At 60.9% G+C, this 24809-nt stretch overlaps 1 protein-coding gene across 1 annotated transcript in view; it reads left to right on the plus strand.

The window, feature by feature from the left end:
* XYLB (xylulokinase) overlaps positions 1-19212 on the plus strand; it is a 49497-nt gene extending 30285 nt beyond the window's left edge. The window contains exons 16-19 of the mRNA XM_089331369.1: positions 7244-7302; positions 10225-10312; positions 12025-12119; positions 17099-19212. Of these exons, the coding sequence (XP_089187495.1) occupies positions 7244-7302; positions 10225-10312; positions 12025-12119; positions 17099-17173 (317 nt within the window). The 3' untranslated portion in view covers positions 17174-19212. The remainder of the gene's footprint in view (positions 1-7243; positions 7303-10224; positions 10313-12024; positions 12120-17098) is intronic.
* Positions 19213-24809: the final 5597 nt, after the last annotated feature.

Genomic DNA, 24809 nt, shown 5'->3' on the forward strand with positions numbered 1-24809 from the left:
CACCAGCATTTCCATTGCGTGATTCTGTCACAGTTGCTGTATCCATTTGCTGTGCGGGCCGTGTGCGACCCCCCAAAAGTGGATGTGCTGGGGGCCGAATCCCGGTGCAGTGGTGCTGGTAGGCGGGACAGGGCCCGCACTCGTGGGTGCTTGCCGCGGTCAGAGGGCTTTCAGGAGTAGTTTGTGCCTTCTGCTCTTAGGCTGTGGGTGTGCGCGGTGCTGCAGGTGCTGCCGTGGGAGCCGGGAGACCGGGTCCTGACCTCCAGAACCGACGGGTCTGTTTCTGTGCTTTGTGAAACACCTGGCCTGTGCCTTCTGTTACGGCCCACACGCTGCCCTGGAGGGTGCCTTCCTCCTGCCCAGTTCCTGGGATGGAACATTGCAAATCTCCTTGGCTGATTTTTCTTTATTCCATCTTTTTTCCTCTTAAGCAGGCACTGGTAGTAAATGGATAGTCTCAACAGTATTCTGTAGCTGGAATATGTCAGTTTGGCTAGTGTCCTGCTTATCTTTTTTTTTTTTTTTTTTTTTTTTTTTTTTTTTTTTATTTATTTGAAAGAGTCACAGAGAGAGAGAGGTCTTCCATCCACTGGTTCATTCCTTAATTGGCCAGCCACAACAGCCAGAGCTGTGCCGATCCAAAGCCAGGAGCCAGGAACTTCTTCCTGGTATTCTACACGGGTGCAGGGGCCCAAGGACCTGGCCCGTCTTCTGCTGCTCTCCCAGGCCACAGCAGAGAGCGGGATGAGAAGTGGAGCAGCTGGGACTCGAACCGGTGCCCATATGGGATGCTGGCACTGCATGCGGTGGCTCTACCCGCTATGCCACAGCGCCGGCCCTGTACTTATCTTTCTAAAAGTCAGGTAACTTTACTCAGAGCTTCCCACCCGGGTGCCGTCGTCACCTGTGCGGTCACACTCTACCCTGGTTCACTCAGGAAGGCCCTCCCGGCTCCCGAAGTCATTCCCATTGTTCACTCTTGATCCCCGTGTCTGTTGTCCTAGCTGTCCTTAACATATTTTATTTTATTTTTTTTTTAAGATTTATTTATTTGAGAGGCAGAGTTACAGAGAGAGAGAGAGAGAGAGAGAGAGTCTTCCATACACTGGTTCACTCCCCAGATGGCTGCAATGGCTGGAGCTGAGCTGATCCGATGGCAGGAGCCAGGTGCTTCTCCTGGTCTCCCATGGGGTGCAGGGGCCCAAGCACTTGGGCCATGCTCCACTGCACTCCCGGGCCACAGCAGAGAGCTGGACTGGAAGAGGAGCAACTGGGACAGAATCCGGCGCCCCAACTGGGACTAGAACCAGGTGTGCCGGCGCCGCAGGCGGAGGATTAGCCTAGTGAGCCACGGCGCCGGCCCTGAGCTCTGTTTTCTGACTCTGAGCATTGCCCATCTGAGATTTTCTACAGTCTTTTTTTTTTTTTTTTTTAAGATTTACTTATTTATTTGAAAGTCAGAGTTACACAGAGAGAGGAGAGGCAGAGAGAGAGAGAGAGAGAGAGAGAGATAGGTGTCTTCCACCCGCTGGTTCCCTTCCCAGTTGGCCACCACGACTGGAGCTGAGCTGATGCAAAGCCAGGAGCCAGGGGCTTCCGGGTCTCCCTCGAGGGACGCCGCGCCTCAGGCCAGGGTGGTAACCTGCTGCGTCACAGCGCCAGCCCATCTCTGCCGTCTGTTAGGGTCTGCTCTTTCTCCTGGGGTTCTGAAGTGTCTCAGTGGGCGCAGGTGTAGACCTTCCGCGGCTGAGGGCTCTCGTCCCTTCCTCTGAAGCAACTGATTCTCTGGAGCTGGGAACCTGTCACACCGTCGCTTCGATTGCTTCTTCCTGCTTCTCTATTGGATCAACAGGAAACCGTGGGACTGGAGCTTTTCCGAGGGGAGCAGTCTTGTTCCCCGAGGGAACATCTGAAAATGCAGGGATTTTTGGCTGCCGTGTTGGGGAGGGTTAGGGGCTCTGCAGGGGTGCTGCCTCTGCCCCGAGGCTTGCCTCTCCCGCCCAAGGTGCCAGGAGTGCCGAGGGCGAGAGAACCGGTATTCACCAGACAAGGGCTTCTGGCCCAGTTCCCCTGTTCTTTTTGTTACACAGCTTGCCGCTGTCACGTCCGTGTCGTTAGTGTCCGTGTTTCTTATCACCCTTCATCCTTAATTCCAACGTGAGCAGGGCTCTCACCTCCCTTGTTAAGCCACCTGTTCCCGGGACCGCCACTACACCCGGGGTTTTAGTTGCGCTCTCTGAATATTTGTCGCATGAAGAAACGCCAACTGAACGAATCATTCGATGCCTTCTACTTTATTCTGTCTCTTTGCTCATTGCTCTAAGTCACAGGGAATTCCTCGGCTTCTGTCTGTCATCATTAAATCAGACTTTGCTCAGGTTAGCCCTTCCATTTAGCATTCTTATGTTGGGGCCATCTGTGCTTTTTTGGTTTCTAGAACTCTTTGTTGTCACCTGGTTCTTTTTCACAGTGGCTTATTATTTTATGGACACTACAAGAGTATTTCCAAAAATTCATGGAAAATGGAATTTAAAAATAAATGTATTTTGGTGCAAAAAATTCTTTAAATCCATGCTTTTTTTATAATTATACATTTTGTATGAATTTTTTATATTAAAATTTACTTTCATTTTATTTGAAAGGCAGAGAGACAGAGAAATAGCTTCCATCTGCTGGTTCATCCCCACCTGCCTGCAACACCAGGGCGGAGCCGGGAACTCAGTGCAGGTCTCCCACGTGGGCGGCAGGGGCCCAGGCACTGGAGCCACGCCTCCTGTTGCCTCCTGGGATGTGCTCTGTAGGGAGCTGGACCGGAGGTGGAGCGGCCGGGACTCAAACAGGCATGCCCACCTGGGATGCAGGCATCCCGAGAGGTGACGTGGGCACTTCTGCCAGACACCTGTCCCTGCCGAGAACCCTGAAGGTCTCAGATCTCTTCACACCTACCTGGAGATGCGGACTGGAGCTTGCTTCAGGTTGCTCCTTTGTTCCCTGCGTTGCCTCTTGGTTCCCAGCGCGACCCTTCCCGGTCGTGCTGAGTTCGGCCGTGGGTTCCTGGCGCTGCCGGCGTTGCTGCCTCCAATGCTGTAGAAGCAAGCGCAGGCTTCCCTTCTGGGCGAGGCCTCCTGTCCCAGCAGACCGCCCGTCCCTGCTGGAGGGGCCGTGCGGGCAGTGAGGAGTGGCAGCCTGCGGGCTCTGAGCGCTGGCTGTGCTGCTCCCCGAGGTCTTCCCCCGAAGGCTGCAGGCGCCAGGGGAGCGGGGTGATTGCGGTGGAAGCCGAGTCCAGCTCCCTGCCCTGGTGACAGCTGCTTTCCGCGTCTGTCTCCGAGTCTGCGTTCAGCGCTACTTCCCGGCCCCTGCCTGCCCTCGGCCCCCAGGGCTCCGTCCCCAGGGAGCGGCCGGGCTCCGCGGGGACAGCCGTGTCGCTGAGGTCAGATGCCGCGGCTGCTCAGCGTGAGGAGCTGGGAGCCGGACTCGGGCCTCCCGCTTTCTCGGGAGCAGCGGTATCCCACGCCACAGCCAATACTTAGACTTGCTGCCTTTAACTCTGTCGCCGGGGCTGGCCTTGTGGCACAGCTAGGTAGTCTGCGAGTGTGACACCCACACCCACAGCCCGTCTCAGAGTCCTGGCTGCCCCACTTCCAGTCCCGCTCCCAGCCAAAACACCAGGAAAGCCGCAGCGGACGGCGCAAGAACGTGGGCCCCGACACCGACGTGGGAGACCCGGATGGCCTGGCCCAGCCCCGGCCTTTGCAGCCATCTGGGGAGTGACCCAGCAGATGGAAGCGCTCTGTTTCTGTCTCTTCCTCTCTTTCCTTCTCACTGTAACTCTGCCTTTCAAATTCAGTAACTCATTGATTTTAAAAAACTGTTGCCAATTTGATGGGTAGTGACTGGTATCTCAATGCTGGTTTAGTTATGTTTCTTTCATTAATAATGAGCTTGGGGCTGGCATTGTGGTGTAGAGTTAAGCTGCCTCCTGCAATGCCGGCATCCCGTATGGGCACCGGTTCAAGTCCCGGCTGCTCTACTTCCAATCCAGCTCCCTGCTGATGCACCTGGGAAAGCAGTGGAGGGCGGCCCAAGGGCTTGGGCCCCAATACGCACCTGGGAGACCCAGAGGAAGCTCCTGGCTCCTGGCTTCAGCCTGGCCAAGCCCCAGCCACTTTAGCCATTTGGGGAGTGAACCAGCAGATGGAAGATCTCTCTCTCTCCCTATTTCTCTCTTTGTAACTCTACCTTTCAAATAAATAAATAAATGAAAAAAACAATGAGTGCAGACTGCTCTTTGTGACCTTGACTTCTTCCTCTGTTCTTGGCTATTTCTGTGCTACCTGTTTCCCTGTTGAGTTTCTTTTTTCTTCCTGAGCTGCTGCAGTTTCTTGCATACTCAGAGTATTTTGTCCTTGTTGGTTTTCCGTGTTGCAAACATCTCTCATTTGTCTGTCGCTCTCCTAGGGTGTCAGCAATTGAACAGAATTTTGATGAAATTAAAACCCTTAATTTTTTGCCTTACACGTCACGTTTTTGAGATGGAAAGAGGTTTTTTCCTTGCTCTGGTGTCACAGTTTTGCGTTTCCTTCTGTTCTGTGCTGCTTTTACATTCGCTGCCTTGATGCGCAGTCTCTGTGAATGGTGTGGGTGGGGGTCTCTGCAGTTTCTCCCCCTGCGTCCATCTGGTTTTCCCAGCGCTGTCCCCTGGGCATTGCTTTCTCCCGTCCGTGTCGGGTCCCCTTTTCAGCACTGCGCAAGTTCCTGTCCCTGCAGGCGTCTCCCCGGCCCCTCGTCCACTGCCCTGTCTGTTGGTCTGTCCTTGGGACAGATGACGGTTCTGGGGATGGTGGCTGTGCTGTGTAGCTGTGCCGGTTGGCGAGGGCTGTGGTGACAGTGCCTCCGCCAGAGTAGCTTTAGCAGCAGTGACTTGTCCTCTCCCAGTCCCGTGGGCTGCAGGTCTGAGGCCCCGGTGTGGGGCTGGCTGGCTTCAGGAGCCTCCCTGCGGCTCACTGTGTCCTGCCTGTGTCGCCGTGCTGGCCTCCCCGCGGCTCGCGGGCCCCTCCTGTGTCCTGCCTGTGTCGCCGTGCTGGCCTCCCCGTGGCTCGCGGGCCCCTCCTGTGTCCTGCCTGTGTCGCCGTGCTGGCCTCCCCGCGGCTCGCAGGGCCCTCCTGTGTCCTGCCTGTGTCGCCGTGCTGGCCTCCCTCCTGTGTCCTGCCTGTGTCGCCGTGCTGGCCTCCCCGCGGCTCGCGGGCCCCTCCTGTGTCCTGCCTGTGTCGCCGTGCTGGCCTCCCCGTGGCTCGCGGGCCCCTCCTGTGTCCTGCCTGTGTCGCCGTGCTGGCCTCCCCGCGGCTCGCGGGCCCCTCCTGTGTCCTGCCTGTGTCGCCGTGCTGGCCTCCCCGCGGCTCGCAGGGCCCTCCTGTGTCCTGCCTGTGTCGCCGTGCTGGCCTCCCTCCTGTGTCCTGCCTGTGTCGCCGTGCTGGCCTCTCTCCTTGTGAGGCCGTCGGTCTCCACCGTGGTTTACTGTGTGTTCTAATACACACACGCTCTGGCATACCGGGGCTTAGGACTTCTAAGTTGATAGCCCTGGTCTGCCAATAAGGACGGTTTTATTCTCTTCTCTCTCTCTCTTTTTTAAAAGTTTTATTTGTTTATTTGAAAGGCAGAGTTATAGAGAGGCAGAGGTAGAGGCAGAAAGAGAGAGGTCTTCTATCCGTTGGTTCACTCCCCAATTGGCCGATCCGAAGCCAGGAGCCAGGAGCCAGGAGCCAGGAGCTTCTTCCAGGTCTCCCACGTGGGTGTAGGGGCCCAAGGACTTGGGCCATCTTCTACTGCTTTCCCAGGCCACAGCAGAGAGCTGGATCAGAAGAGGAGCAGCCTGAACTAGAACCGGCGCCCAATATGGGATGCCAGCTCTGCAGGCCGGGGTGTTAACCCGCTGCGCCACAGCACCGGCCCCCATCTGTGTTCACTTTCTAAATGCCTACAATAGCCAGGGCTGGGCCAGGTTGAAGCCAGGGGCCAGGAACTCCATCCCCGCCTCCCGCACAGGGGACAGGGGCCCAAGCATTTGAACTGTCATTGGCTGCCACCCAGGGTGCACGTGAGCAGGAAGCTGAATTGAAGTGAAGTAGCCAGGACATGAGCCGGCGCGCTGATATGGCATGGCGCCTTAACCTACCACGTTACCTGCAACCAGTAGTTGTGTTTCTAACTTGACAAAACATGAGATTTGCAGTGCATTTTGAACATATGGCCTTGATAATTTAAGGGAGTCCCCTCTATTCCTGGGTTGTTGGGTTTTTTTTAAGAATAACAACAGGGGCCAGCACCGTGGCTCACTTGGTTAATCCTCCGCCTATGGCGCCGGCATCCCGGGTTCTAGTCCCGGTCGGGGCGCCGGATCCTGTCCCGGTTGCTCCTCTTCCAGGCCAGCTCTCTGCTGTGGCCCAGGAGGGCAGTGCAGGATAGCCCAAGTGCTTGGGCCCTGCACCCCATGGGAGACCAGGAAGAAGCACCTGGCTCCTGGCTTTGGATCGGCACAGCACCGTCTGTAGTGGCCATTTGGGGAGTGAGCCAACAGAGGGAAGATCTTTCTCTGTCTCTCTCTCTCACTGTCTAACTCTGCCTGTAAAATAAATTTTTATATATATATATATATATATATATATATATATATATATATATATATATATAAAGAATAACAACAGTGAGGCAGTCTGGTGGGTGGGCGATGTCCAGAAGCAGACCACACGTGACAGGTGACAGGCGTGGCTGCGTGGTCTGAGGGGGCGATGGTGGGCAGTGCCCAGAAGTAGACCACATGTGACAGGTGACAGGCGTGGCTGTGTGGTCTGAGGGGGCGATGGCCCCTGTGGGTGGCCAGTGCCTCAGAAGTAGACCACACGTGACAGGTGACAGGCGTGGCTGTGTGGTCTAAGGGGGTGATGGTGGGCAGTGCCCAGAAGTAGACCACACGTGACAGGTGACAGGCGTGGCTGTGTGGTCTAAGGGGGTGATGGTGGCCAGTGCCTCAGAAGCAAACCACATGTGACAGGTGACAGGCGTGGCTACGTGGTCTAAGGGGGTGATGGTGGGCAGTGCCCAGAAGTAGACCACACGTGACAGGTGACAGGCGTGGCTGCGTGGCCTAAGGGGGCGGTGGCCCTGAGACCGAGGAATGCTGGGAAATAGCCCTGTGTCTGCCTTGGGGAATGGCCACATCCACTCATCTTTCTCGCTTCCCTTGCAGTGCCCAAGACAAAGATTTTGGCCACAGGCGGGGCCTCCCACAACAGAGACCTGCTCCAGGTAGGTGTGATAGCCCCGTCTGAGAGGCAGAGGCTCGGCGGGAGGGGTCGCCTCCGTCCCACGCTTCCCACACTGTGAGCAGGTTCTGTGCCACGTCCACGGGGTTCTGCTGTTCCCCCACGTCCACGGGGTTCTTCTGTTCCCCCCACGTCCACGGGGTTCTGCTGTCCCCCCCACGTCCATGGGGTTCTGCTCTCCCCCCACGTCCACGGGGTTCTGCTGTCCCCCCACGTCCACGGGGTTCTGCTCTCCCCCCACGTGCACGGGGTTCTGCTGTCCCCCAACGTGCACGGGGTTCTGCTGTCCCCCCCCCACGTCCACGGGGTTCTGCTGTCCCCCTACGTCCATGGGGTTCTGCTGTCCCCCCCACCCACATCCATGGGGTTCTGCTGTTCCCCCCACGTCCATGGGGTTCTGCTGTTCCCCCACCCACATCCACGGGGTTCTACTATTCCCCCCCACATCCACAGGGTTCTGCTGTCCCCCCACGTCCACAGGGATCTGCTGTCCCCCCACGTCCATGGGGTTCTGCTGTCCCCCCACGTCCACGGGGTTCTGCTGTTCCCCCACGTCCACGGGGTTCTGCTGTTCCCCCACATCCATGGGGTTCTGCTGTCCCCCACGTCCATGGGGTTCTGCTGTTCCCCCACATCCACAGGGTTCTGCTGTCCCCCACGTCCACGGGGTTCTGCTGTCCCCCCACGTCCATGGGGTTCTGCTCTCCCCCCACATCCACAGGGTTCTGCTGTTCCCCACGTCCATGGGGTTCTGCTCTCCCCCCACATCCACGGGGTTCTGCTGTTCCCCCCACATCCACGGGGTTCTTCTGTTCCCCTCACGTCCACGGGGTTCTGTTCCCACCACGTCCACGGGGTTCTTCTGTCCCCCCACATCCACGGGGTTCTGCTGTTCCCCCCACGTCCACGGGGTTCTGCTGTCCCCCCCACGTCCACGGGGTTCTGCTGTTCCCACCACGTCCACGGGGTTCTTCTGTCCCCCCCACGTCCACGGGGTTCTGCTGTTCCCACCACGTCCACGGGGTTCTGCTTGGACAGCCCTCTGGCCTCTGGCGTCAGGTGGAGGCTGCCTGCCTGCCGCACGGCAAACCTGCTGTCTGAGGCCCGAGCTCTGGTCTTCCTCTGGCTCTGCTCCGCCCAGGTAGCCATCTCTGCTCCTCCAGTTGTTCCTAAAACACAGGTGCTGGACTTCTCTGGATTTTTGTTCCTTCAATAATGCCAGAAATAGAAGGGCACTTCCAAAGTCTATGGAACAAGAATTAACGGATGTTTGGTTTCGTCCAAACTTTTGGAATCCATGCATAATTTTTTCAGATTTATTTATTGATTTGAAAGGCAGAATTACAGAGAAAGAGAGAGAAGGAGAGACAGAGAGAGAGAGAGAGAGGTCTTCCCTCTGCTGGTCACTCCCCAAGTGGCTGCAATGTCCAGGGCTGGGCCAGGCTGGAGCCAGGAGCCAGGAGCTTCCGGGTCTCCCACAGGGTGCAGGGGCCCAACCACTTGGGCCGACCTCCGCTGTTTCCCAGGCGCGTTAGCAGGGAGCTGCATTGGAAGTGGAGCAGCCAGGGCTGGAACCAGTGCCCGTGCGGGATGCCAGCGCTGCAGGTGGCGGCTTAACCCACTGTGCCACAGCGCCAGCCCCAGTGCATAGCGTTTTTTGTAACACACATTTCTCATGAACTGCTTTTTTATCTGGAGGGCAGAATGACAGAAAAAGGGAGAGACAGAGATAAGGATTTTCTGTCTGTTGGTTCACTCTCCCAAATGGCCATAGTGGCCAGGGCTGGGCCAGGCTGAAGCCAGGAGCCAGGAACGCTACCTGGGTCTCCCAAGCACTTGGGCCATCTTGTGCTGCTTTCGCAGGAGCATTAGCAGGGAGCTGGATGGAAGTGGAGCAGCTGGTGCCGGATCCAGCACTCTAGCGTGGGCTGCCATGTGCCAGGCCGCGGCTTAACCTGCAGCACCACAGCACCGGCCCCCTCATGCACTATCTGAACATCCACATGCGTGGATTTGAAAATTGTTTGCAGCAAAGTAACTGTACTAATCCCGTTTTCTAAACTTTCGAAGTGCCCTCATGGAGGTGGGAGCCACCTGCAGACGTCGGCCACTCGGGCTGTCACATCCCAGGGCATCGGCTCCTCTCGTGGGAGGGGAGCGCTGTGCATGTGTGGCCGTGGCCGGAGGCTGCCTTGGCTTAGTGAGTCACGGGTCGGCTGCTGGCTTGTGGTGGTCCCGTCTCAGCTAAGAGTCTCAGGCAGAAGCATGCAGGGGCTCTCCTGGAAGTGCTTTGTTGAGAGCGTGCTCTCGGAGGAGGGCAGGGAGGACGGGGTGGGCAGGGGAGAAGGGTGCATAAGGGCCGGGTCCTGCCTGGAGTCTGGTCAGCTCCGTTCCGTGCTCTGTTGGAGGGACTGCACCACGGAGGAGCTTCTGCCTTGAGTCGGGGGGCCAGTGAGCCCGGGGAGGGGGAAAGGTGGCCCCCTTGGCCAAGCTTGGTCTTCTCGCGGAGGGAGTGCTGGGAGCCAGCGGCAGCCACGACTCCACAGTGCCACTGTGGGGTGCACAGTGGGCTGGTGCCAACGACCCGGGCGGGCAATCAGTAGGACCTGCAGTGACACCAGCGGTCAGCCAGGACGCCCAGGGTCTTTTCCAAGTGAGGTCCTCCGGTCTAAATCCATGCAGTTTAGTTTCCGCGTCAGCCTGCAAGAGGGCACCATCATCCCTGGGTCGCCGGGCTGCATGAGCAGGTCTGCTTCTGCAGAGGCCGCGGTGCAGGGACGCCGGGGATGCGGAGAGCCTGGCACACACACGCCCGCCTGCCCACGTGCCCACCTGCCCACCTGCCCGCCTGCTCACCTGCCCTCTAAGAACTGCCGGCGCTTGAGAGCCTCCCTGTGCTTCCCAGGTGCTCGCGGACGTGTTCGGTGCCCCCGTCTACGTTGCGGACACTGCCAACTCGGCCTGTGTGGGCTCTGCGTACCGAGCTTTTCATGGTAGGTCGACGGGTGAGGGGCACCTGGGTCTGGGGGTGGCTGGGCTCGGGGTGGGAGTCCTGGGGGCTGTAGCTTCATTGGGCTCCCTCCCACCGAGCCAGAACCCACCGAGCCAGAACCGACACACGGCCTCTGTTCCTCTGTTCTCTGCTTGCAGTGGGGAGAGGGAACCTGGGCCATAGCTGAGCGAGGTCTGATTAGGGCTAACTCAGTCAGCACTGGGGCGTGCTGCCGGCAGGAAGGCCACACGTGGCAGGTGGCAGGCGTGGCTGCGTGGTCTACGGGGGCTGGTTCTGGCCGGCCCGGGCAGGAGAGCTGCAGCAAGCCCAGCGCTGTCCTCCCAGCAAGAGCAGGAGGCTGGGACCAAGCTCACGGCTTCCCACCCGCGCAGGCCAGGACCCTGGACAGCTCCATGGAGGCCCCCTGCGCCGGCGCACCCTGAGATGCAGAATCGACACTGCCTGGCCCGGGCGAGCTGTGGAGGGAGTGCGGGCCTCGGGGTGTCCTGCTGCGGTGGTCAGCCTACCCTGGCCTCTGCCCGCCCAGGACCCCTTCAGCTGTGCCTGGGGCACACGTGTGCCTCCAGGGCGTGTGCTTTGTCTCTCGTAGTTCTGTCCTTTACCCGCTCGCCCTTAACCCTTCAGCTTAGCTATTGAACTGTGTTTCTGTTAATATTGAGAATTAATCAGGGAACAAACCTTTCTCTTAACAATTAACCTCTTACTCCCCCACCCCCACCCACCCACCTCTCCCTACCTCACACCACCTCCCGTATCAAGATTGCTTGGGGATTCATTTCCACATTAAATTACATTTTGTAACATATCGGCTCTTATTGGTGCTAACCTCTGAGGTTTTTCTTTTCTTTCTTGTTTAGATTTATTTATTTGAAAGGCAGAGTGATAGAGAGAGAGAGAGAGAGAGAGACACTGAGATAGAAATCTTCCATCCAGTGGCTCATTCCCCAAACAGCTGCAGCGGCACAGACGGAGCCAGGCTGAAGCCAGGAGCCCAGAACTCTGTCTGGACCTCCACTTGGGTTCGGGGCCCACACACTCTGTCTTCTGTTCCCTTCCCAGGCACATTAGCTGGATTGGAAGAGAAGGGGCTAGTGCTGTGGTGTAGCGAGTTAAGCTACCACCTGGAATACTGGCATCCTGTATGGGTACCAGTTTGTGTCCTGGCTGCTCCACTTCTGATGGAGCTCCCTGCCAGTGGCCTCGAAAAAGCAGTGAAGGATGGCCCAAGTGTCTGGACCTCTGACACCCATATGGGAGACCTGGACCAAGCTCCTGGCCCCTGGCTTTGACCTGCCTCAGGCCGGGCCGTTGTGGCTCTGGGGAGTGAACCAGTGGATAGAAGATCTCTCTCTCTCTCTCTGTCTGTCTCTGTCTGTCTGTCTGTCTGTCTCTCTCTGTCCCTCACTGTCTCTGTAGCTGGTTTTGTTGGAATACACAACCCAGGTGAGTACTGGAGAGAATTCGGCTGAAGAACATTTTATCTGGGCCAGCGTTGAGGTACAAGGGGTTAAGTCACGGCCTGCAGTGCCGGCATCCCGTAGCAGAGCGCTGGCTCCAGTCCTGGCTGCTCGGCTTCTGGGAAAGCAGCAGACAATGGCCTTTAAATAGGAAAGACCATTTCTCTGCCCCAGCGGGGCCATCGGTGCCATTTAGGGTTGCGTGTGCTGATACGAAGTGACCTTTGCCCCCTAGGCCTTGCAGGCGGCACAGACGTGGCCTTTGCAGACGTTGTGAAGCTGGCCCCGAGTCCCAGACTGGCTGCCTCCCCGCACCCCGGGGCCTCTCAGGTGAGACACCGGCCCACGTCACAGCCGTTGCGCTGTGGGAAGCCAATCCAGTTATCTTTTTTCCCCAGGAAGTGCAGTTTTTCTTTGTTATCCACATTGAACTCCATGTGCCCAACTAAAGGGGACCTCCTGCTTTTTAAAAAGATCCAGGCAGAGCGGCCGGCGGGCTGTCGCTCTCCGACGCTGCTGACGTGGCAGCCTGGAGCTGTGGGCAGCAGGTGCGGCCTCACGGCCCGAGACTCGGGCACTGAAGCCTGAGGCGCTGCGTTTCTAGCGCTCACCTCCCGGGGCTGGACCCACGGGAGCTGTGCAGCCTCCCTCCCAGGAAACCACGTGTCGTAGGGGGTTCTCCAGGGTCCGGGGGGTTGGTGAGGACGTGGGGTGCTGCGTGCAGGACTGGGCAGAGAGGAGCAGAGGGCGCGCTCCAGCGTGACCTCGGCCAGTGGGGGCGGGGGGAGTGCTCGCCAGCCGCCGTGGGTGGGGCGAGGCAGCCTCTGCAACAGGAGCCGCCTCCCCCCCCACCCCCCGGCCGTGGGCTGAGCCCGTGTGCCGCAGCACTCCCACCTTAGTCCTGATGCAGAGTCCGGGAGGCGCACCCGTCATGCCTGCCTGCAGAAGGTTCTCGCAGTCCCGGCGCGGGGCGGCGGCTGTGCCTTGCCGGGAACCGACCGCGAAGGGCTGGAGATTTCCCCAAGTCGCGGGCTAACCAGTGAGCCTGCGTGGCTTCGGGGATGTAGGCAGAAGACACGAGACTCGCGGGTCAGACAGAAGCGTCAGACAGCCTCGGCTTCCCCCAGAGCGACGCACGGTGTTGCCAGGCAGTCCCTGGGCGCGCGGCATCTGTGTGACAGCCACGGGGGCCCGAGCTCCAGGAACTCCCAGCCTTATAAGGACCGGCAGCAGCGCTGCGCGCACTCTGCGCGCTCCCGTCTGCCCTTAAGCGCTGCGTGGACTCTGCGCGCTCCCGTCTGTCCTCAGCGGTGCGCGCACTCTGCCCGCTCCCGTCTGTCCTCAGCGCTGCGTGCACTCTGCGCGCTCCCGTCTGCCCTCAGCGCTGCGTGCACTCTGCGCGCTCCCGTCTGCCCTCAGCGCTGCGTGCACTCTGCCCGCTCCCGGGTGTCCTCAGCGCTGCGCGCACTCTGCGCGCTCCCGTCTGTCCTCAGCGCTGCGCGCACTCTGCGCGCTCCCGTGTGTCCTCAGCGCTGCGCGCACTCTGCGCGCTCCCGTGTGTCCTCAGCGCTGCGCGCACTCTGCGCGCTCCCGTGTGCCCTCAGCGCTGCGCGCACTTTGCGCGCTCCCGTGTGTCCTCAGCGCTGCGCGCACTCTGCGCGCTCCCGTCTGTCCCTTAGCGCTGCGCGCACTTTGCGCGCTCCCGTGTGCCCCTAGCACAGTTCTCGCCGCCTGGGAAGCAGCCCTGTGCTTCCGCCTTACAGACGCCCTGGCACAGGCGGCCTGAAGCAGCGGCCGTCACGCGGTGGGGTGCCGGGAGAAGGGGCTCCCAGCCGCTCTCAGGCGCGCTCATGCTTGCCCAGCGACGGCAAGCCAGCCCCGCGATGTGACGGAGCTTCCGTCGTTCTGTGTGCGTCCCTGTGTTTGAGGGGCCTCTCGGTGCAGCGCAAGGACTGCATTGAGGTAAAGGGTGCTTGGCGTCTGCATCTGACCCCTGCCCTCCCTCACCCTGTGACCCTCACGTGACCTGAGCAGCACACCAAAGCCTCTCTTTCTTTGTGTAGAGGGAACAACTCCTGTCCTGGCTACTTAAAATAGTATATATTATATATAATATATATATATATAATATAGTAATAGTAATAATAGTAATGTATACTGGCGCCCTCTGGGATGCCAGCGCTGCAGGCAACGGCTGAGCCCACTGCGGCACGACGCCGGCCCTGGTGGTTTCATTTCTAAACAAAAAAAGAGTAAATTAAAATAAACAGATAACATTTCTGTTTATTTAATTCCAGTCTATCCAAAATATTGTCATTTCGAAATGTAACTAGTTAGAAAAGCTGCTAATGCGATATTTCTCCTCTTTCCTGTGTGAAGCTCTGAAATTTGATGTGCACGTTCTGCTTACAGTTCTTGGTGTTCTCTCTTTCTTTGAGGCTCACTTGTTTGATGGCCCAGGGAGCTGGTTGGAGGTGCAGCAGCCGGGACTCAGGCGGCACTCGGAGGGGGTGCCGGCATCGGCAGAGGCGCCAGCCCCTCGGCGTGCGCTCTGTACGCAGAAGGCATGCGTGGCTACGGCTCTGGTCAGATAGTGCCGCTCCGGCTGTGCTCTGGGGTATGGGAGAGCCGGGCCCCTCTGGGAATCACGTCCTCACGCCGCTGGTTCAAAAGCAGGGCCAGGGGGAGGCGTGGGGTGTGTGGGGGTCCTGCTCTCACACTGCTTCCTCGCTAGGGAGAGAAGCAGCAGGTCTGGTTCCCCGAGCCGCCCTCAAACCCCAGCCGGGCAGACTGGTTGTCCAAAAGGCCGGGGTGGGCTCTGGCTCCTTCTCCCTCTCCAGGAGGAGGCAGCCTAGCTGGAGGTTGTGGGGGAAGCCTCGGGCAGCGAACGGTGGCTCCTGCCTCCCCCGTGGCGGGTGCTCTGCGCAGAGTGTGTCCCACCATCTTCCTGCCTCCCCACCCCGTGGCGGGTGCTCTGCGCAGAGTGTGTCCCACCATCTTCCGTCTTCCTGCCTCCCCCGTGGCGGGTGCTCTGTGCAGAGTGTGTCCCACTGTCTTCTGCCCCCCCCCCCCCGTGGCGGGTGCTCTGCGCAGAGTGTGTCCCACTGTCTTCCTGCCCCCCCCGGTGGCGGGTGCTCTGCGCAGAGTGTGTCCCACTGTCTTCCTGCCCCTCCTGTGGCGGGTGCTCTGCACAGAGTGTGTCCCACCGTCTTCCTGCCCCCCCCCCCCCCGTGGCGGGTGCTCTGCGCAGAGTGTGTCCCACCGTCTTCTGCCCCCCTCCCCGTGGCGGGTGCTCTGCACAGAGTGTGTCCCACCGTCTTCTGCCCCCCACCCCCCATGGCGGGTGCTCTGTGCAGAGTGTGTCCCACTGTCTTCCTGCCCCCCCCGGTGGCGGGTGCTCTGCGCAGAGTGTGTCCCACTGTCTTCTGCCTCCCCCGTGGCTGAGGTCACGGCCAGTGCAGGGCCCCACGGGTCGGCTGCAGGGTTTCCGGCTGTGGCTGTCCGTGACCCACCTGCAGGCCGGGCTCCGCCTCCTGCCTTCCTGCTGCAGCCCCAGCAGAAGGGCCCCGGAGAACTCGGGCGGTGGTGGTGTGTCCTCTCCCGCTCAGGTGGACACAGACCAGACCCCCAGGCCCGTGTCTGGATTCCCTAGTGTTCAGTCCAGGCTCGGGCAGCCATGAGGCCTCCCTGTGGGCCTCTGTCAGGGCTGCATTGTCCCCTCAGCCCTCACAGGCAGGCCCCTTCCCTCTGGCCCGGGCGGCCTGTGGGGCCATCCTGGACAGCAGGACTGCCCCCAGGAGTGGGCGCTTGTTGCAGAATCCGGCAGGAAAGCGCTGGCTGAGTGGGCCAGTGGGGAAGGCGCGGGGTGCACGCAGTCCCTAGAGGGCCTTCTTGCGGGCCCCCGGTGTGCGGCGGCGTCTGCCTGTCAGTCGGGGCTCTCCCATCCTCCAGGGGCGCCGTGGGTCTCAGGAGCACTTACAGCCGCAGGCTAACACCGGAGACAAGTGGCGGGCACTGCGAGGTTCTCCTCTTTCCTGGTCCTTCTTCCCTGGTTGGTTTTTGGCCTGGGTGTTTGTTTTCTTTCTCTCTTTCTTTCTTTCTTCCTTTCTTTTCTTTCTTTTCTTTCTTTCTTTCTTTCAATTTATTTATTTATTTGAAAGGCAGAGTTACAGAGAGGCAGAGAGTTTTCCATCCTCTGGTTCACTCCCCAAATGGCCTCAATGGCTGGAGCTGGGTTGATCTGAAGCCAGGAGCCAGGAGCTTCTTCCTGGTCTCCCACGTGGGTGCAGGGCCCAAGCACTTGGGCCGTCTTCTGCTGCTTTCCCAGGCCATAGCGGGGAGTTGCATCAGAAGTGGAGCAGCTGGGATTTGAACCAGCGCCCATATGGGATGGCGGCACTGCAGGCAGTGGCTTTACCCGCTATGCCACAGTGCCAGCTATGCCTATTACTCTTAATGACTGTAAGATTGTCTGGCTGATGAGCCGTGGTTTCCCAGAGTGGTGGTTCTAGTCTTTCGGCCAGTAACCCGGTGGGTACAGGGTTAAAGCGCCCCTTTCCTGTTCCCGGAGTTTGACCTGTGGTTAGCTTCCCAGCGGGGTTTTGCCGCAGACCTAGTGCGCATGTCCTGTCAGCAGTGCTAGGGGCACATGGCTCAGGTGAGAGTGGCCTCTGCCTGGGACGCTGCCTCTGGCCCGGGAAAGCCGTGAGGACCCGGTGGGCGGCCCGGCTCTTCACCACGCGCTCCCGTGGCCCAGGTGTGGAAGCCGAGCTGGCTCTCGCGCCTGTGCCGCTGGCTCCCAGCCCCTGGTACCTGCGCTGCAACCTGGCGGGGGCCGAGGGGGAGGTAGACCCTCCCTGGGGAGCTGCGTGACTGCCGGACAGACTGCAGTCCCCAGTGAAGAGGGGCGCCAGCTAGTCTGCGGGTCGGCGTGCCCTCCAGGGCTGGCACCGAGGTCTGCGTCCTCAGCAGAGCATCTCGGAAGCAGAACCACGGGTCCCCAGCTCGGCCCCCGGAGCCGCAGGAGGAAGCCCATTTCCAGTTGTAAGTGAGCCTTAGCCGTGTGTGCCGTGACGCGGCCACTTCTGCGTACGCTCACCAGGGCGTTTTACACGGGTGTGGGTTTGACAGCAAAACTCAGTGTCTGCTCCGCTGTCCAGGCCCACAAAATCTTACGCTGCAGGTTGGACAGCCACCACCTCCTTTAAAGTCGGAAGGCAGGTGCACGGGACATCTGGCTTTAAATGGCAAGTCGCAGGCGATGGACCAGCTCAGCCCTGCGGTCTAAGTGACTCTTTCTGCCCCTCCAGGTCTACGAGGCTCTCTTGCCCCGGTACGCCAGCCTGGAGCAAAGGATCTTGTCCCAGGCACGGTCTGCAGAGTGAGCTCCCCGGGCCCAGGCACCCCGGCCCCGTCTGCTTGGACCCAGGATCCCACTTGGAGGTGTGGCTCCGGTGGCAGGGCCCCTCGTCCCTGTGCTGCGTGGCTCCGCTTGCCCCTGCGGGTTCCTGGGCCTGCCGCAGCCCTGTCCAGGGCCGCCCGGAGCTGGCCTCGGCGTGTGGTCCTGGAGATGGACAGCTGCCTGTGCCCGAGCCAGGAGAGCGCCCCTCTTCCCTCTCTTGTCCCAGGGAGAAGAACAGAGTCTGGGGTGGGCCCCTGACTTTGGTGCCTCCAGAGGCGGAGTTAGAGCTGAGGGAGGAGCCCCGATCCCTACTCCCCTGCTGACCCCACCTGACCCCTTCTCTGACCCTCACCTCGTCCCCACACCCACCTGTGTGACACCTGCTCCGCCCCAGGCCGCCTGACAGTGTGTTCCCGGGACCACCTGGGGCCGCTCCTTCCCGTCCCTCGTGCCCTTTCTCGGGAGCATGGCCCCAGTGCGGCAGCTCTTGCTTGGCTTGGGCGTCTGTACCCCGCTGAGAAACCTTCTTCCTGCGTCCGTAGGGATGCTGAGTCCCCGCCCCGCCCCGCCCCGCCCCGTGTCACTTCACACCGCTCTGTGATCTGACTCCCGCCGGACGTCCACGTGGGTCTTCTGCCATGGCCCTCGCGGAACTTGGGACCCCAGGGAAGCCCAGCTCACGGGGTCTCACCCGCAGCGGCCCCGGCCGTGCATGGGACCAGGGACGTCACTTCTCATGGTGCGGAGCCTGGTGCATGATGGGAAGAGGAAGTGAGATGCTCAACGGAACAGAGAGGAGCACAGACGGAGACAGCGCCCCTACAACACACAGAGGACGGCGCCCCTACACCACACAGAGGGAGACAGCGCCCCTACACACAGAGGGAGACAGCGCCCCTACCACACAGAGGGAGACAGCACCCCTACACCACAGAGGACAGCGCCCCTACCACACAGAGGGAGACAGCGCCCCTACAACACAGAGGGAGACAGCGCCCCCTGCCACCACACAGAGGACAGCGCCCCTACACCACACAGAGGACAGCACCCCTACCACACAGAGGACAGCGCCCCTACACCACCCAGAGGGAGACAGCGCCCCTACCACACAGAGGACAGCGCCCCTACACCAAACAGAGGACAGCGCCCCTACACCACACAGAGGGAGACAGCACCCCTACACCACAGAGGACAGCGCCCCTACCACACAGAGGGAGACAGCACCCCCTGCCACCACACAGAGGACAGTGCCCCTACCACACAGAGGGAGACAGCACCCCTACACCACAGAGGACAGCGCCCCTACCACACAGAGGGAGACAGCGCCCCTGCAACACACAGAGGACAGCACCCCTACCACACAGAGGACAGCGCCCCCTGCCACCACCCAGAGGACAGCGCCCCTACACCACACAGAGGGAGACAGCGCCCCTACCACACAGAGGGAGACAGCGCCCCTACACACAGAGGGAGACAGCGCCCCTACCACACAGAGGACAGTGCCCCTACACCACACAGAGGACAGTGCCCCTACACCACACAGAGGGAGACAGCACCCCTACCAACCACACAGAGGGAGACAGCGCCCCTACACCACACAGAGGACAGTGCCCCTACACCACAGGCGCTCCTTGGTGGAGACGTTTGACGTCACTGACCAACAGGAAGGACTAATAGCATTCCACATGAGCTTTACGAAACAGGGACCAGCGGTTGTGACGCCGCGGGTGAGCCTCCACCAGCAGTGCCAGCCTCCCCTGTGGGCACCGGTTCGAGTCCCGGCTGCTCCACCTCCAATCCCGCTCCTGCTAAAGCACCTGGGAAAGCAGTAGAAGATGGCCCATGCGCTTGGCTCTTTCTCCCAGGTGGGAGACTCAGATGGAGTTCCTGGCTCCGGGCTTTGGCGTGGCCATTGTGGCCTTTTGGGCCGTGAACCCGTGGATGGGAGATATTTCTGTGTCTCCCCCCTCCCTGTAACTGTGCCTTTCAAATGAATAAATAAAATCTTCAAAGGGGCTGGCACCCTGCGTAGCAGGTGAAGTTTCACTTGTGCCGGCTTCCCATATGTGTGCCAGTTTGAGTCCCGGCTGCTCCACTTCTGATCCCGCTCTCTGCTGTGGCCCGGGAAACAGTAGATGGCCCAGGTCCTTGGGCCCTGCACCCACGTGGGAGACCCAGAGGAGGCTCCTGGCTCCTGGCTTCGGATCAGCCCAGCTCTGGCCCTTGTGGCATCTGGGGAGAGAACCAGGGATGGAAGACCTCTCTCGCTCGCTCTCTCTGCCTCTCTAACTCCACCTTTCCAATAAGTAAATAAATCTTAAAAGAAAGTCTTTAAAAAGAAAAAGGATTGTGGTTGTGAAGAACACCGCAGATCAGAAATGCAGACTCAGAATCAAAATGAAACAGCAATAAGCGTACGTGAGACGAGAGCTGACCACGCCTGGGAAAGGTAAAATCCCAGATGGGAGGCTGCGCACGTCCGGCTGAACGTGGACGCGGCTGCAGTTCCCCACGCTGCCGAGGATGTGGGGACAGAGCTGAGACGCGGAGGCCAGAAGGGACAGGGCAGACGAAGCTGGGGCTCCGCAGAGTTAATATCAAACTCCCCAGGGGCCGGCGCTGCGGCATGGTGGGTGGAGCCATCACTCGCGCTGCTGACATCCCGTGTGGCTGCCGGTTCAAGACCCGGCTGCTCCACTTCCAACCTAGCTCCCTGCTAGTGCACCTGGGAAAGCAGCAGGAGGTGGCCCAAGTGCTTGGGTTCCTGAGACCCTTGTGGGAGGCCCAGATGAAGCCCCTGGCTCCTGGCTTCCGCCTGGCCCAGGCCTGGCTGTTGTGGCCATCTGGAAAGTGAACCAGCGGATGGAAGATTCTCTCTCTAACTCTGACTTTCAAATAAATAAATACATCTTTTTTGTTTTTGAAAAAAAGGAGAATTAACAGCATAAAAGGTGAACTCTCAAAGGCAATAGGAAAGAACAGATAGCGTTACCACTGGGATAGAAGTGCAGGGGCAGGCGGAGCAGGTGACGCCACCACTTGGGCGACCTCATCCCGCAGCCGAGTAGCTGGGTTCAGCCCCAGCCCCTCCGTTTCTTATCTAGCTTCTGGCAGGTGCCTTCTGGGAGACAGCAGGAGGCGACCCAAGTGCTTGGTCCCCGCCATCCACGTAGAGACCCAGATGGAGTTCTGGCTCCTGGCTTCCGCCTGGCCCAGCCCTGGCTGTTGCGGGCATTTGGGGAACTAACAAGCAGATGGGCGATTTCTCTCTCTCTCTCTCTCTCTCTCTCTCTCTCTCTCTCTCTCTCTCTCTCTGCCTTTGAAGTAGAGGAAAATAAATAAACATTCAAAAATGAACATGTCTCCCAAGGCTCACACGACAGTGAAGGCAATCCATCCCGTAATGGAAATCGCGCGGTGAATGGAGCGTCAGACCCAGTGAGTGTAGTAAATGCAGACGTCTAGGTCAGCACATCTGAGGACTTGATTCAGAGTGGCTCACAGCCAGCACGTGCTGTCTTGTGTGCGAGAGACCGAAACAGTGAGAAAGACTGGAAAGTGAAGTGTGCAGCCCATATGGGTGCCCCTTCGAGTCCCGGCTGCTCCACTGCCAATCCAGCTCCCAGCTAATGGTCTGGGGACGCGGTAGATGGCCCACGGGCTTGGGCCCCTGCACCGGTGTGGGAGACCTGGAAGAAGCTGCCGGCTCTGGCTCTGGTCTGGTCCAGCCCTGGCTGTCGTGGCCATCTGGGGAGTGAACCAGCGGGTGGATGTCTCTCTGTAACGGCCTTTCAAGTAAATAAAAAATAAATGAATGAAGTGCGTGTGTGCAGCTGGGTGCTTGTGCTTTGCTCTCTGACCTGGTCGTGACAAGCTTGCCCCTGGGCTGGTGCTGTGGCCCAGCAGGTTGAGCTACAGTGTGGACACCCACATCCCATATTGGAGTGCCAGTTCCAGCCCCAGCTACTCGGCACTCTGATCCACTTCCTGCCATGAGCCTGGGAAGGTGGCGTGTGATGGCAGACGTCTGTGGGTCCCTCCACCCATCTGGGAGACCTGGATGGAGGGCCGAGCTCCTGGCGTCAGCCTGGCCCAGCACCAGCTGTTGTGTACATGGAAGAGCCCTGTCTTCCTCTCTCACTCTGCTGTCAGATAAACAAACAAAGCTACGTGTTAGAAACAGGAGAATGCTTTTAACTTGTCCTGACCAAAGCCATGCAGGATCAGTCTTGGTAGCTAACTGCCCCAGGTGTCTGAGCCCCAAGGAAACCAGAACTGCCCAGGGCAGCCCAGCCCCGTCAGCCAAGGCAGCCTAAATCGCCAGCCTACGCGTGGGCCACGTAAAGACTGTTTGAAGGCATTGCCATGTGAAGTGCTGGAAAACCTTTGCAGAGGCTGGTGCCAAGACGGAAGCCTAGCGTATGTGACGTTGGACGGTGCTGTGGGCGGAGACTGGGGGAGCGGTGAGGAACCATTAAAGAGGCTGAGAGGACGCACGGGAACTCGGAGGAGACTGGGAACGGGGCAGCCCTGCTGCGCCTGTGGTCCTCGGCGGACAGCAGATGTGTCTAAGGGGCTGTGGGCTTGAGGAGAAACTGCTGGGTGGAGAGTTGGAGTGCTAACCCTTGCGGGGGAGAACCCCAGCGTGTTGCAGGTAGAATTCGGAGGGACGACAGAAGAGCTAGACTGGAAAAAGAACTTCCAGTCTGTCCCTTCAAGCCGGGCTGAGACCGAATGAACAGTGACAGAGTCAAGGCGGTTCCTAGCAGCTCATAAGATGCCTCCCAGGAACCAGCAGCGTGCGCCCCAGGAGCCACACAGCCCCCGAGCGTCAGCCGCTAACCCAGAGCCAGGGGCCGCAGCCACTCACACCCCGAGCGGCAGCCGCTAACCCAGAGCCAGCCACACACCCCCCGAGCGTCAGCCGCTAACCCAGAGCCAGGGGCCGCAGCCACTCACACCCCGAGCGGCAGCCGCTAACCCAGAGCCAGGGGCCGCAGCCACACACCCCCCGAGCGTCAGCCGCTAACCCAGAGCCAGCCACACACCCCCCGAGCGTCAGCCGCTAACCCAGAGCCAGGGGCCGCAGCCACTCACACCCCGAGCGGCAGCCGCTAACCCAGAGCCAGGGGCCGCAGCCACTCACACCCCGAGCGGCAGCCGCTAACCCAGAGCCAGGGGCCGCAGCCACACACACCCCGCCCGAGCGGCAGCCGCTAACCCAGAGCCAGGGGCCGCAGCCACTCACACCCCGAGCGGCAGCCGCTAACCCAGAGCCAGGGGCCGCAGCCACACACACCCCCCGAGCGGCAGCCGCTAACCCAGAGCCAGGGGCCGCAGCCACACACCCCCCGAGCGGCAGCCGCTAACCCAGAGCCAGGGGCCGCAGCCACACACCCCCCGAGCGGCAGCCGCTAACCCAGAGCCAGGGGCCGCAGCCACACACCCCCCGAGCGGCAGCCGCTAACCCAGAGCCAGGGGCCGCAGCCACACACCCCCCGAGCGGCAGCCGCTAACCCAGAGCCAGGGGCCGCAGCCACACACCCCCCGAGCGTCAGCCGCTAACCCAGAGCCAGGGGCCGCAGCCACACACCCCCCGAGCGGCAGCCGCTAACCCAGAGCCAGGGGCCGCAGCCACACACACACACCCCGAGCGTCAGCCGCTAACCCAGAGCCAGGGGCCGCAGCCACACACCCCCCGAGTGTCAGCCGCTAACCCAGAGCCAGGGGCCGCAGCCACACACACACCCCGCCCGAGCGGCAGCCGCTAACCCAGAGCCAGGGGCCGCAGCCACTCACACCCCGAGCGGCAGCCGCTAACCCAGAGCCAGGGGCCGCAGCCACACACACACACCCCGAGCGTCAGCCGCTAACCCAGAGCCAGGGGCCGCAGCCACACACCCCCCGAGCGGCAGCCACTAACCCAGAGCCAGGGGCCGCAGCCACACACCCCCCGAGTGTCAGCCGCTAACCCAGAGCCAGGGGCCGCAGCCACACACACACCCCGCCCGAGCGGCAGCCGCTAACCCAGAGCCAGGGGCCGCAGCCACTCACACCCCGAGCGGCAGCCGCTAACCCAGAGCCAGCCACACACCCCCCGAGCGTCAGCCGCTAACCCAGAGCCAGGGGCCGCAGCCACTCACACCCCGAGCGGCAGCCGCTAACCCAGAGCCAGGGGCCGCAGCCACACACCCCCCGAGCGTCAGCCGCTAACCCAGAGCCAGCCACACACCCCCCGAGCGTCAGCCGCTAACCCAGAGCCAGGGGCCGCAGCCACTCACACCCCGAGCGGCAGCCGCTAACCCAGAGCCAGGGGCCGCAGCCACTCACACCCCGAGCGGCAGCCGCTAACCCAGAGCCAGGGGCCGCAGCCACACACACCCCGCCCGAGCGGCAGCCGCTAACCCAGAGCCAGGGGCCGCAGCCACACACACCCCGAGCGTCAGCCGCTAACCCAGAGCCAGGGGCCGCAGCCACACACCCCCCGAGCGGCAGCCGCTAACCCAGAGCCAGGGGCCGCAGCCACACACCCCCCGAGCGGCAGCCGCTAACCCAGAGCCAGGGGCCGCAGCCACACACCCCCCGAGCGGCAGCCGCTAACCCAGAGCCAGGGGCCGCAGCCACACACCCCCCGAGCGTCAGCCGCTAACCCAGAGCCAGGGGCCGCAGCCACACACCCCCCGAGCGGCAGCCGCTAACCCAGAGCCAGGGGCCGCAGCCACACACCCCCCGAGCGTCAGCCGCTAACCCAGAGCCAGGGGCCGCAGCCACACACACACACCCCGAGCGTCAGCCGCTAACCCAGAGCCAGGGGCCGCAGCCACACACCCCCCGAGCGGCAGCCGCTAACCCAGAGCCAGGGGCCGCAGCCACACACACACCCCCCGAGCGGCAGCCGCTAACCCAGAGCCAGGGGCCGCAGCCACACACACACCCCGCCCGAGCGGCAGCCGCTAACCCAGAGCCAGGGGCCGCAGCCACACAGCCCCCGAGCGTCAGCCGCTAACCCAGAGCCAGGGGCCGCAGCCACACACCCCCCGAGCGGCAGCCGCTAACCCAGAGCCAGGGGCCGCAGCGTCTCGGAAGTCGCCGAGTGTGCCTGGTGCAGCTCCCAGCGGGACACGCAGCACGTTCTCAGAGAAGTGGATCCTTGCAGCGTGGGCTCTGGAGGGGACCCCGCCCTGGCCAGCGGGCCGACCGCAGCCTTGTGGGAGATCCCACAGCAGAGGGCCCAGCGCAGCGGGCCAACACGAGACCCGGGCCCCGCGGCGTCCGGCAGAGCGGCCCAGAGCAGCAGCTTCCCCACCTGCTGAGACCCTCCGGGTGGAGATTTCAGCCGCCGTGGGCGGTGCCTGCTCTGCGCTTTCTGTTCGGACGCTTCCCCGAGGACGTGCCCAGTCAGTGCTGGTGTGTCTGTGGGGGCAGCCAATCCGGCTCTGAGTTCATGGGCAAATCTACATCCAGGCCTTGGGTGGATCACAAGGCCTTGACGATTTTGTTTCCATTTTTAAAGATTCAATTTATTTGAAAGGCAGAGTTAGGGAGAGGGAGAGAGGTCGTCCATCCGCTGGTTCACTCCCCAAATGGCTGCAACAGCCAGGGCTGGGCCAGGAGCCAGG

Source organism: Oryctolagus cuniculus, chromosome 4 (genome assembly GCF_051225735.1).
Source record: "Oryctolagus cuniculus isolate XC-2025 breed Fujian yellow rabbit chromosome 4, ASM5122573v1, whole genome shotgun sequence".
Lineage (NCBI taxonomy): Eukaryota > Metazoa > Chordata > Mammalia > Lagomorpha > Leporidae > Oryctolagus > Oryctolagus cuniculus.